At 38.3% G+C, this 14280-nt stretch overlaps 1 protein-coding gene across 2 annotated transcripts in view; it reads right to left on the bottom strand.

Moving 5' to 3' along the window:
• Positions 1–13148, bottom strand: part of ANGPT2 (angiopoietin 2) — a 45947-nt gene extending 32799 nt beyond the window's left edge. Inside the window, exon 1 of one of the 2 annotated variants that reach the window (XM_032683303.1) lies at positions 12711–13148. In XM_032683303.1, the coding sequence (XP_032539194.1) occupies positions 12711–12995 (285 nt within the window). In that variant the 5' untranslated portion in view covers positions 12996–13148. The remainder of the gene's footprint in view (positions 1–12710) is intronic. The other variant, XM_032683304.1, reaches the window with a different exon arrangement.
• Positions 13149–14280: the final 1132 nt, after the last annotated feature.

Below are 14280 nucleotides of genomic sequence, written 5' to 3'. Positions count from 1 at the left end.
AAGTTTGTGAAGAAATATGAAGCAAATTCCTCTTTTCAAAGCATGTTATTGGGGAAATGAAAAAGAGCTAGGCATTCACAGTTCATTCTCAGCATTGCTTTCTAGGGAAGCAGTCATCTTGCATTCCACTTCCAACCAGAAGGAAGAATGATTTGGAGTTCAAGGATCAAACTAGTTAGGAAGCTGTGGAACACAATTAGTCCCTTTTGTGAGCTATAAAACTGGGTGTCTCCTGTTTCAAAGCTGTGTTCACAGAGCATCTTTCAGCATGAAAAATCATTAGATTTTCCTTTTAAGCTTCACAGATAAGGAAACTGAAACCATTTTTAGTAGTTCTTAAACTTTGCAACATACTGGCATCTAAATATAGTTTATGGAGCTTTTCTAAGATCTTTTTCTTGAAGAAGTTTCAATGATGATGCTAGCAAGAGACAACCAGTCATTTGAGCTGAAGGCCTGAAAATTTTTAATGCTCAAGACTTTGGGGAAGTACATGTCAGCTGCTGATTTCAGTTTTGAAGAACTGAATTTCTTTACTAAGAATGCAGGGGGGAAGAAAAGTAATTTCCTGTCAAGTGCTGTAGCTCCTTTTTTTAAGAAATGCTGCATCTTTCTCTTTACTGTTTCCATTGATAATATGTTAGATGGACTGAGGAGGTGGGGTGTCGGAAAAGCTGCTACATTTACATCACCAGCCTAAAAATTCCTCAGTTGCTGGACCAGACCTGTCAGAGAACTTCCCTGAAGTTTCCAAAACACTGGGAAGGGGAAGCAGGACTCAAAAACCAAAATAGGCTTAACTCTGACTACAGAAAGCACTAAGGGCTGCCTTAAATAACAGAAGCTCAGGTTAACCTTGGCTCAGTTTAAAAAATGAGCATCTTGATATGTTCTTGTCAAATGCCACTTATTTATTTCTCTTTGCTGTTCCATTAGCACAGTTAAGAGTCTTTAATGCAAAAGCTTCTGAGGAATTCCATGCTTGAAAGATAAAACAGGAAGCTACTGTGTTAAGCTACTGTGTTAAGAGTGGACAAACACAAATATTTGGAAGCAAAATCGGCACATATAGGCAGCATATTGCAGAAACAAAATGTAGTGTGTGATACAGAAAAAAAATATTTTAAATTATGTAATCCTGATTAAAAAAATACATTTTTTTTTGCCTCAATACCTAGGATTATCCATCTAAAAGCCGGCAGTTTAATTTTTTGGAACAGGAACAAGATGACAAGTCTTTCCATCCATTTCTTCCAATAGTTCCTCTTTGTCTGTGGTACCCCCTAAGGACTCAGGCAGTGATGGAAAGTCACCACTTGAGCTGAGTTCCAGTCAGTGCTCCTGAAAGCCTGACAGCAGGCAGCTGCCAGTTGGTGCTCTTCTATGAAGACCAGAAACTGAAGCAGATCCTCCCCCCCAAAAAAATTATACTATTGGCATTAATAGTAGGAGAAGAGGAGGAACTCTCAGCAAAAATGGCTGAGAACCAAAGCTATGCGCTATAGGATGGGTATTTTATAGGAGGACACTGTTCCCTGTCTGTCAAGATCTGATGGGAAGGGCCACTTAAGAGGGAGACTTCTATATGCACTTTCCAGAGACTCTTGGATGCAAGACTCTGCTCTCAAGATGAGTAACAGAGAAAGTAGAATGACGTTGATACTGCACGCACCTAGCCAGGAAAAGAAGCTATCTGTCTCAGACTTGAGAGGTGGGCCCATACAAACCTCATAAATTTAAACAAGGCCAAGTGCAGGGTCCTGAAGCTGGGTCAGGGCAATCCCAAGCATAAATGCACACTTGGCAGTAAATGACTGAGACCAGGCCTAAGGAGGAGGATTTGGGAGTGTTGGTGGTTGAGAGGCAGAACGTAAGCCAGAAATGTGCACTTGTAGCCCCTAAAGTCAGTTGTGTCCTGGGCTGCATCAAAAGGAACATGGCCCTCTACTCTGTGCTTGTGAGGCCCCACCTGGAGTGCTGCATCCAGCTCTGGGTCCCCCAGCATAAGAAGGGGATGTGGACCTGTTTGAGTGGGTCCAAAGGAAGGCCACAAAGATGATCTTATGGCTGGAGCACCTCTCCTATGAAGACAGGCTGAGACAGTTGGGATTTTCCAGTCTGGAGAAAAGAAGGTCTGGGAGACCTTAGAGCAGCCTTCTAGTACCTGGAGGGACTACAAGAAAGCTACAGAAGAACATTTTTCACAGGGTCATGTAGTGATAGGACAAGGGGGATTGGCCTTAAGCTGAAGGAGAGTAGGTTCAGGCTAGATAGTAGGAAGAAATTCTTTGCTGTGAGAGTGGTGAAGCGCTGTAACAGGTTACCAAGAGAAGTTTTGGACTCCCCATCCCTGCAAGTGTTCAAGGCCAGATTGTTTGGAGCTCAGAGTAACCTGGTCTAGTGGAAGGTGTCCCTGCCCACAGCAGGGTGGTTGGAACTAGGTGACCTTTTAGGTCCCTTCCAATCCAAACCATTCTATGATTCTGTGAACTCTCAGGAGAATATCCATGCAGTTGAAGGTTAAAACCAAATCTGACAATAAGGACAAACAAATCCAGAGTGAGAATCCTGAATGAGAAGGAACATAGAGAAAAGGGACAGGCAGGAAGCTGGATAGCTTCAACAGAGGGAAAGAAGCAGGAGGGAAAAAAAACCCTGAAATGAATCTGTGTGAGCAGAATTTTAAAAATGGACATATCACAGATAGGAACTCTTAATGGCAGTGAGCTGCAAAAGGGGACTGGAAGACTGCTCTTAAATCCAGCTGGGGGAAGGAATTGTCTGATTTGCTTGAAGTTTAAAAAACATGGTGTAGTTGGAAGGAAATTCACTGAGGAAAATGGTGAGTGTGAAGGACTTGACTGGATGAGACTCTTGGGAGATGTTACTCCCACATGAACTTGAGAGGAACAAGAAAAGGAAAATGTTTATTTCCTTCTGAATAAAGTTATCACTTTTTTTTTCTATTCCAATAGCATCCTTACTTACTTAGAGGTAGTCCACATGAAATAAGCCTTAAAGCACACATCTACTCCATTATCAACTTAAAATACTTTTTTCAGTAATTTTTTTAATATTTCTTAGTGAAACTAAGAAGTCAATGGGAATTTTTCTACTCGTTTAGAGCAGAGCTAGGTTTTTGTATGCTGTCCTCAGAGCCTTTTTAAAATAATAAAGTTTACCATAACAAAGAAGCTGAACTCAAGACATGCCTAAGTTTTCTCTAGATGCAAGTCAAATAAACTTATGTGTCAGGGGAAAAAAATTAGAGTATTACTAACTATATTTAAACTTTCTTCCGTAGCTGGTAAACTGTAATTGTCAGAATCCTTGCTTGGATGTGCTAAGATTTCAGCAGGTCAGATTGTTTATATTTGTTGCAGTTTGTACTCTTTCTACGGGTTAGGTTATTAGTCTTGGGGCTTACCTTCTAGTTATTTGAACATTCTTTCATCATGTCAGAGTACTTTTCAGAGAACATTCTCAGTAAGGCTCTAGTAACAGTTACAATAGGATTTTTTAATTTACTATTACTTTATAGGCAAACGTTATATCTGAGAGAAAATCTGCTATCAGGATGACAGTTTAACGTAAGTGAAAACACAAGGATAGTTAATATGGTCAAAGTTCAGACCTCATGCAAGGAAGTTCAGGAGTTTTTAAGTCAATTTCTTAAAAGCAGAAAACACAAGATTTTGTCTTTTTTACTTATTCACTTAAGCTATCTTTTGCCTACTTTATCCAATTTTTTTAAGTTGTATTAAGAAACTGGACTAGTGTTCCCTTTGAATAGTTGAATTCCCTGTTTATAAAAGAAATTTCTGAAAAGAAAAAGTATGAAAATTGTTTCATTAAGTCTTCACCAGGGAATTTTCTTGAGTAAAAAAACTGCCTTAATGGACAGGGTATTTATTAATACAGTAAGTGTGTTTTCCATTGCTACATATATTTCAGTCCTGATCTGCAGCTTTTTGATGTTTGAATATTAACATTTTTCACAGCTGAGATTGTCAGTTGACAGCTGGTACCATGGGAAAATGAGGCTACTGCTTCTTGACTGATTGGCACATTCTCCTTAAGGTGCCGGTTTATATGTCACTTCGAAACTGTGGATTTGAACTCGTGTCTTGCAGGTAGTTACACCTTATAAGTGGAAAATGAGGAGGAAAATTGTTGCACAGAACATAATGGGAAAAGACCTAAAGGAAGTATATGAAATTTCATAGGATGATATCTACAAGTTCTGTCAAGGAGGACAAGCCTGAAATGATTTTTGAGTGCCAGCAATCAAAATTAAACCTCTCAGCTTACTCAGATACCTCAGTGTCAATCTGTGCATCAGGTCACATGATGAACAACACCCCTGCTGTACACAGACGTCACTTCATGTGTAAGGGAGCTGCTATGGGGGCTATGGCTATTGCCCAGGAAATGTCCTTTCCACTGAGCTGGGTGTCTCCCCATTCCCACACCCTGACGGAATGGAACAAAGAGGCTTTTTCCTTCCAGGATCACGTGCATCAGGTGCAGGCCTGAACCAAAAGCAAGCATAGCGATGAAGCTGATACCGTGAGTGCAGGAGGTGAATGACTCCTAGTGCCTGCAGCGTGAGAATGAACAGGTCTGCAGAGCTGTTGTTTGGATGGGGCTTAATACAGTGCTCAGTCATTTTATACTAGAGATTTTGAGAAGATCCTGCCATTTTTAAAGGGATACAATTATTTTCTCCAAAGGCGAGAACTTTGTTTTTCTTTCTCCCTGTCAAAAAGTTCTTTTAAGTGGAGTGATAAAGATCAAACATTAGCTTAGTGTGTTTTCATGTGGTTTTGACAAACGATTTATTAAAAAAAATACTAAAGTATTGCTTCTGAAGTATCTCAAATTATGACAGTTGTGTGAATGATTGTGCTGTACCACACTGGAATGCTCTAATACGCTAGTTTTGATTTTATACTGAATTACTATGGTCCTCTACAATGCTTTAGCACAGGTTTTGAAATGCACATAGCTATTTTCAATTTCTTGATAATTATATTGTTAAAAAGATACTACAGAGTCTAACAATTGAATGCCTGTTAAAAGAATTTCAGTTGCTAATATTGAAAGAGCTGTAATGTATCAAGCAAGGCTTTCCCTCCCCTCTCCCCTGTTCTGGAAACCTAAATAATAAGTTTTCATACCTAGATATTCAATAAAATAGTCTGTTAAGCTCTCAGCATGTTACCACAACACATTGATTTTAATACCTGACCCAAATCAATGATAGAAAGTTGATATTTTGTTCCTCAGAGGGTAAAGAAACTAGAGTTTTGATTGTTTGTTTTTTTTATTTTAAAACGCTGTTATGATGCTTGAGATCTGATTAAAAATAAGGAACTAAAAAGATATTTTTTCCCTATGGTATTAAAGGGAGTATGAGCAAAGCTAGGACACTTATATGCCACTTGGGTTTAACAGGAATCCTCAGAGAGAGCTAAATTGGAAAAAAGTTGCTGTCATCTAAGAATTCTGAAGTATTTGGTCATCTACAGGGGAAAATGCTTCCTTACAGCTGCTGTGAATAATGTAGCTGTGAAGAATACTAGATTTCTATCCATATTTTTATTAACAGAGGGGGAAGTGAATAGAGAGAGGGTTGCATATTCTATCTCTCTTTAGCAGTAAGACCTTTTTATGACCTTAGTAGACTCCTGGAAGATTGTTAGCTAAACTTATAAAGCTACATATGGGCAGTATAAAGACAGCAGAAAAGTTCCTATAGCTTCCCTCTCTCTCTCCAGACTAAGCCGTAATGTGCTCAAAGTTGGAAAGAGAACAGATATCTTTTAGTCATACAAAGTGTGGGATATGTTTGCTGAGCTTTGTAAACAACATCTTAATTTTAGGGTTAACCTGTTCTACAGACAGATAAAAACTGACAGAATCTTCAGTAATTACTTGGATCATGGAAAAAAGAAATTTTAAAAGGCATTTAAGGAGTAGTAATGCCTTCCCTAGGCAGCTTGGAAAATGACAGACACAATGAGTGCTTGTAGAACTATTTAGGTGTGGGATTTTTTTTAATACAAAACATAGATCTGGATTTTGTAACCTAAGAAATTCTTTAACATCTCCTCTGAGCTTGGTTTACTTGGAATAGACTTCAAGTTCACGAAACAGTATTTCATTTATTCTTACTAGAGAATAAATACAATTCTTTTTTTGCCTCTACCCCATTTCCTAGAAATGTCTATTAAAGAAAATGAAATGATCACACTATTTTCATTTGTAAAGCACTTTTTAACTTACTGTATATGTGTGATGTTATTTGGTTTAACAGTGTGTAATGTGCCATATCTCTAAGGCACTTCTTAATATTAAATTACTGTGCTATACCTTTTTTCCCCAAAATGCTTTGCCTTTTTATATTATCTGATGTTCCTATTGTTTTTCCACCTGTAATTTATATTTGGCCAGTCTGAGAAATTCAAATAATAAAATAGCAGATAAAATTGTCTTTGCTTATTTCTGAAACTTCTTGTTCAGTGCCATGGACATTTTCCTTTTCTTGAAGGTTCTACAGTCCACTGACACATGGCTTGTTCATTGCTTTCGCTGTTATTACCAGTGACAGAATTCCTAGGGTACATCCTACCAAAATATTTTCTGTGTGTGACAGTCTTGTTTCAGGTACTAGTATACACACGAAATATTTTTTTATTCAGGAGTCATCTTCTCCTATTTTCCCTTCTGCAGTCTGTACAGGAATCCTTAGGGCTCCCATCAGTAGCTTATTGTTAACTAGATGCTGGAACCATTTTTGTCTGAAATTACAACTTGCATCTTCTGTTCCAGGAAGGCTTTTGGTTTTTTTTACAATAAGAGTGGTGAGACACTGGAACGGGTTGCCTTGAGAAGTTGGAGATGCCTCATCCCTGGAAGTGTTCAAGGCCGGGCTGCATGATGCTTTGAGCAACCTGGTATAGCAGAAGATGCTCCTGCCCGCAGCAAAGGGGTTGGAACAAGATGATCTTTGCAGATCCCTTCCAGCCCAAACCAGTCTGTGATTCTATGATTCTGTCAGAATGTGGGAATAGGGAGACACCAAACTCTATGGAAAAGCCATCAGTTCTGCTTTGACTCTTGTACCTAAGCTGATTTTTACAAGTGGGAAGCATAATGTTTACCTATATATTCATATAATATTTGCACTCTAGTCCACAGTTCTACCTTCTACCTCTCTAGCTTCTGAGGCTTGCAAACTTCAGTGCCAAAGTAATATGCAGGAGGAGAGCCATGCAGCATGCTAGCTTTCCCAACTTCTTCAGCAATGCTGATAGATCTGCCTCTTCAAGGAGGATTTCTATTAAGTTTTCCATTCCACTGTTTCTCTCTTTTCCAGGCTGAAGAGGCAGACTGAACTTACTCTAGGGAGCTAATTAATGCAGACTGAGGCACCTGATGAAACTCTGGTTTTGCCAAGTTCCAGAGAAAGATCCATGAGTGGCACCTCTCTGTTGTAGACCCTAATCTAAGATATGACGCTGTGTCTTCTAAATCAGTTGGCAACATTGTGCATGTCTAGCCTTATAATAATGGGAACAGGGGTGGAAGACTGTCTTACTTTGCCCCTATCCTGGCTTTGAGCTAAAGCTATGTAAAACCCCATGGAACAACAGACGCAACAAGAGGCTCTTGAATTAAAGCATGTAAAAAGTTATTAAAGAAATAGTAGTTAACTAAGCTGCTTAGTATTGTAAATCAAATAATGTGGTGCATTTTCAAAAGCAAATACTCTACTATGTAAAGGACAGTATCATACAGTCGCTGAAGATACTAATTGTCACAGTTTGAAGGCTGGAAATGGGTATCTGTGTCTTCTAGGGTAAATTCCATTCTAAGCAATACATATGTGATAGTTTAGGAATCAAGCAAATTATATTGTTTCTCTTGGTAAATTAAGGGGAGGTGCACACTGATGAATTTGTTCATAATGAACAAGAAAAGAGGAGCAGTAACAAGATAATTGTCTGTAAAAGAAACACCATTCTGAACCTCAGTCTATCTGCCAAAGTTTCAAAGATGTTCTAAAGGTTAATGCTCTTAAATTGTATAAGTTATATGCAAACTAAAAGGACTGGAAACTGGCAATTCAGGTATCTCCAAGCTCGTTTCCTATATGTACACTTGAAGAAAGAAAAAGAAGGGAAATTAAGCACTTGATATTGATAATTGATGGAGAAAGTCTCCCAATTTGCTGTTTGGACCAGTCAAAGATGAGAAGTTTATGATCATGTTAATCACAAAGCACAAAAAAAAAATATATCTTGAATGCTAGCAAATGACTAGTTCAGTAAAACAAGCCTCTGTTTATCACGTTTTTTACTGATAACATCTCAGAGATGGCAAACTGTCAACTTTAATTTTGTCTTATATATCTGTGCAAGAAAAATCTCATCTTCTTTGGTGATTTTGTACAGTTTCATACCTGTATCACCAATTTGGTATTTGTGGAATGATGCAGAAATGGTCTTTACAATGTAGTTTTTAAACACAGGCAAAAGTGTAATTTCAAATCCTTTCACTGAAATTTACCTACAGGATATACAACAATAAACTACATAGTTATATCATCCAAAATACTGTGGAAACTTTATCTGGTAACATGTACTAATCTGAAAGTAAAAACATATTTTCTTTTGAGTTCTGCCAGTACTCTTTTGCTTAGCAAATACATCATTGACAGACAGAAACAAGCACTTTTCACAATAAGTAAAAACAGATGCATTACTTAAGAAAGGAATGTGGGATTCAGAGGCAGAATCATGTCTTGCGTACTTCAAAATCCAACACTATATTTATATTTGTCTTTATCCATTGTGTGCAGATGGCTTTGGATGACAGTGTGTCAGAATATCTTTTTGTATTTGAGAAATGAACTTCAGTACAACAATAACTATAACCTTTCATTGGTAATTACTTATCAAAAATTATAAACATTCATTCTTGTATATATTAAAACATCTGATTTTGTTGTGCTTTAGGAAGAAACATATTTCAAAGTGACAAAGGGTTTTTGGCTTTCAGGATATCATGACAAGGGAAAATGAATCTCATTTCAGTGTATACGAAGATACCACATTTCTAACAGCAATGCATCCACCAGTCTGCTGGGATGGTTCAGAATGAAGTTCTAGTCTTAGGTTTAAATGTTGATTCCCAACAGAGACTTTTATTTTCTAGTCTTTTGATCTGCTGATAAACTACAAATAAATTACCTAAATTCCATTTGCTATAAGCAATTTGATCATACATTGTTTTCAGCTGTTTGCAACAGGAAAAACTAAGAAAAAATTACCTATTGCTTTTACACTATTGCTTTGGACAGTCATATCTCCTGAGCAATAGTCTAGTCAATGTGCTAAGAAGCAAATTCAAGTCAGCATTCAGTTATTTCAATGTCTTAATACCTGAAAAAAATGCAGTTACTTGACTACAAATGCCATGATCCAAATGGTAAAGCTGACATTTATTCAGAAATAAATTTGTTTAATTTTTGAACTGAAAGGAATTGCCTGTCTTTTAGGAATATCTGAAAACCAAAAAGTTCCAAAGTATAATAGCCAGCATACATATCTATATTTAAAATTTCCAGTCTTGTATCTCATCTGTGTACCAGTCTACTATCCTCTCAAATTAATTGAAGATTTTATTATTGAGAGGTTTGCTCTCCCTACTGACATGCACATTAGAAAAAATCTTACACTTAAGTATATAAATTGATCTTAAAGTAGGGAAAGGCAAAGAGAAAAGTTCATTTCAGGTATATTGCTACATGGTTCATCTAGGGTTTTGACCTTTGCTTCACAGTATCACTTACTGGCTTACTGCTAAACACTGGATTAGGTGGAATAGTGGTTTATTCTAGTATGTCATCGGAATGCTTAAACATAATCTACTTTTCAAAAGACATTCTCCAGTTTTATGTATGGCATGTACAGTAGTAGCATAATGCATTATTAAAGTTCAGACCAAAAAAAAATGTATTTTCATGAAGAAGCAATTTGTAATAAGTGTAGAAAGAATTCTTCTGCTCTCTACACAGAATCAGATCAGAAAAGAACCTGGATGTATGTAACTCATTTTCGTCCCATTGTGTTTGTCCATTAAGCAGATGCAGTGCACACTTCCCATGCTGTTCCATTCATACAACCCAGTGTTCATTCAGAAACAGAACATTTCCTTTAGTTGATGGATTAAAGGCAGGAGAGGGGGAGGTGTGTAAAAATGTTTGGGGATGTGCAATACTTCAGGAACAACGTTTAAAGTTAATTCACACTTTTGTAGTTTGTACTGTATTTTTTTACACAACTTCAAAACAAAACAGTTGCTGCCTCTTAAATGAACAGAAGTAACTTTTAAAGAGCAAGACCTAATGCAGGTTTTTGTGCAAGTTAATGTCAGGTTATTTTTAAAACCAGTCTCATATTACACTTTCAATTCACTAAAAAAATTAAGTGAACACAATTTTTTTGCCCTGCCTTGACTGATCTTGCATTATATTTTGGTAAGTTGAAATATGAACCTAGGAATGTGTGTTAGTGACCTTAAAAAAAAAGAGCAAGTAAACTCTAAACAACTTTAAAGGTTATTGTTTGCTTTTCATCTTCACTTGCAGACCAGGTGTCTCTAGCAAAGCAAATCTGAGGAAAAGCTACTTTTTGTTGGAGGTTCTTTGTGAACAAAACAGATGACATTAAGAACAGGTGTTAAAATAGTGAAAAAAGCAAACAGCAATTATTTTACAGGATGTTTAGCTGTGGAACAGCTAGAAAAAAAAATCAGGCTATTCTAAAGCATCTTATTTGGAAGTCTTTGCTCAAATAAAAGAAACATTTATCTGTCTAGTAAATCATAATCTGTCTTTCAATCCCCCAAAGAACGGGTTAGAGATACTTATCCTATTCCTCTTAGAACTGATTTCCCAGGGGCTAACAGGAAAAAGCATATTTTTTACTAAATAAGGATGCTGGAATTTGTTTACCGGTTTCCATTTACCTGATGCCACTTATGATACTGTGTTTGCCTACTTAAGTAGCATTTAGCACTGGAGCCTTGTGTGATTTTACTATTTATGTTAGGAAATTGCTTAGCAGCTGGGTAGATTGGACTGTTTTACTTTGTGTGTTTTTCATCTTGCATTGCACATCTGTTAATGTTGGTCTTAACACTACAATAGTGAGCATTGTAAATTAACAAGTAGAATGGTAAGTACGTATGTGGAGAGAAGTATGTTTGCCTGTTAGATTAAAAAAAACAAGAGCTACTTAACTGACATTATTTGGGTGCCTAAATTAAGCATCCTAAACCCATAAAGAGAGATTTAGAGTCCCACACTGGAGCCTTCAAGTGTATGCATTTTGGATTTAAGCTTCAAGGCTCATTTTCAGGTTGATGAAAACACTGTGTTGTCTACTTTGGTGTGACTTCTGTTTCTTACACTCAAATTTGCCAGCAGGTTTCTTTGGTTATATCATACTAGTTCTGTAACTTTGTAACTGATGAGAGAAGTGAACCCTAATGCAAAATTATTTTATAGCTATGTATGAAGTGGCTACTTATTGTAGAAAACTGAATTCTCTCCATTTCCAACACATATTTCTTACATTTAAAAAAAAAAAAAAAATTATGACATTACTGGAACACCTATTTGGAAATGCAAAGTCAAGTCCTCAAAATATTTATTGCTGAGAAGATAGGCATCTTGGTACAGAACATAAATGCTTACAAATTTATTATGCAATTAAACTATATTGTCACACTTTTTCAGGTACTAGTGAAATAAAGGGGTTTTAAATCAAAATCTCTTGAACTGCATAGCATTTTGAATCAGATGATTTTCTATAATAATGTAAAATAGTTATCAGGTTAATTCTCCAGTAATATTAAGAATATATACAGCAAAAATTTTTTCTGCTCTTTCAGATATAATGTTAGAAATGTTGCGACTTTCAGGTATAATGTTACAAATGTTGCCACTTTGGCAATAAACGTGTCATTTTCCTTTAGGTCCAATGGAGTTGCCTTAAAGGAAGCTCTGTGGCATCTTCAACACCTTTTCCAGAATATTTTCCCTTGAATGTTGTACATTTGAGTGGGAATGTTACAGGATGCAAAAAATATCCTCTAATGCACTTTCTTGAAATTCTATCACTTCACAGGGCTAATTTCACTGCAAGTCTGACTTGCAGTCTTTGCTTAGAATTAGTTCTTTATCAATGGTGCTTAATAGGTTAATTTCTGCATCCAAGTTTTGAAATCACATTTCAGGTAACATTTATCAAACATGCCTTGGATAAAGGTACATTCCATATTCTTTAAATAGGGCTAGAATAGCCCTCGTTAGTTATTTATAAATTAGTAGCTGGTTCTTTATGTCTGAAATTTCAGATATGCCCACGGTCCATCTCTGTATGTAATTACTATTCGTCCAAGCAACTTCAGTATAATGACAAACTTTAAAGCATGATCTCTGCAGAACTGTGCAGTTCACTGGTCCTTCTTAGTCAGTAAAGTTATGTTCCAGACTTCAAAACAACTTTTTGACTGAAAGGTAATTCAATTTTGGGAATTTAGAAACTGTTAGAGAAAACAAACATACAAACAAACAATTAAATAGATAACAGGATGTTGCAAACAAGATTTTTAGGATAGAAATTATATTACCCCACCTTCATTAGCCACTGAGTGTTGTTTTCCATGATGTTCTCAAGTAGCTGCAGTCTTTGAACTGAATCATCATAGTCCAGCGGCGCATCCCTCTGCACCGCGTTGGACACGTACGGAGTGGAGGACCGGCAATTGTCCGTCTCGGGCAGGAGGAAGGTGTAGCTGCACGAACCATGCTGAACCTGGTACTGCTTCTTGCCTATCGTCTCCATACTCTTACTGAAGGAGTTGTATCCTGAAGCTAGGAAGATACCGCAGCCCAAAAAGAAGCAGGCGGCCAGCTGCATTTTAATCCCTGCGGCAACCCGGCGGACCGAGAGAGCCTGGGTGCGCCGGCCGGAGCCCGGCCCTAGTTAACCTGCGGAGCAGCCGAGCACTCTGCTGCCATGTGCCGCCAGGGTAGGGCAGGGCAGGGCAGGGCTGGGCTTCCCTCCCTCCCTCCCTCCCTCAGGCGCCCGGGGCGGTGCGGCCGCTCCCGCCGTGCCCGCGGCTGTCAGGGAAGCAGCTGGGCCGGCCCCGCCTGGCCCACCGGCCCGCTGCCTTCCCTTCCGAGCTCCTGCCGCCTTAGCACCCTGATCAACCCCTTCCCGGCCCTTATATGATAAGTTGAGAGAGCGGGCAGACACGGGGAGCGGAGCTGCTCCTCCCTCCCGCGCTCGCCGGTGCCGGGGGGGCACCGCGGGACGGCTGGAGGGAGCGGGGCGGCGAGAGGAAACCCCAGGGAGGAGCCGGCAGAGCAGGACCCCTGCGAATTCCTGCGGCACGGCTCTAATTAAGGGTTTCCTAGACAGAGCAATCAGTTCCGATAGCCTCCAACTATGCTTGTAAATTATTTGAGGGGGTAATAATTTTTAAACTGTTCCTCCTCTCTCCACCCTCCCCCCACCAAAAAAAAAAAAAGTTCCTGGGCTTGCTTGTTCTTAAAAATTTATTATTTTTTAAATGTACTGAACCAAGATGTAATTTAGTTGGTGTTTAATGCATTGTGTAATAACAGAGAAAGACACTGTCCCAAGCATACAAAAGCAGGCATGGGCACCTCCTCGCAAAGAGAACAAGGGACCGTTTTCAGCTGAACACTGACTTCGTATTTTACTGAATCTCTGAGATGAATACTCATTTTTAAGCATATCTTTCAAGAGTTAAGCATTTACAAGCTTTTTATTTATTATTTTAAAAGCCTTTTTTGTCTGTACGAAATGGCTAACTTTGGAAGTGCTAATGTTAATAAGATTTAGAAATCACAAGTCATCTGGGACTGGAAGAGGGAATAACCATCCAGAGGCAGTGGCAGTAAGGCATGGCCCAGGAAGTGGCATGGCTGAATAGCAGTTACCCTGTCAGCTCTCCCTAGCCCAATTCTGTGCCTTTAGAAGTGGGAAATACCCATAAAAGGTGAGGGAAACGCTAATAAATTAAGTTTGTGAAATGTATATGTAAGAGTAAAAAGGAGGTTCCCCCTGCTTCCCACTCCCATGTTCTCTGCAGTGATCAGTCATCTTGAAAAAGTGGAAAATTACTAGCCAACTACCAGACCCTGGGAAAGAGTTTATTTCACTGAAATTTTGGAAA

This window comes from Chiroxiphia lanceolata, chromosome 3, assembly GCF_009829145.1.
Source record: "Chiroxiphia lanceolata isolate bChiLan1 chromosome 3, bChiLan1.pri, whole genome shotgun sequence".
In the NCBI taxonomy this organism is placed as follows: Eukaryota; Metazoa; Chordata; class Aves; order Passeriformes; family Pipridae; genus Chiroxiphia; species Chiroxiphia lanceolata.
This window is presented reverse-complemented; position numbering and strand designations above follow the sequence as displayed.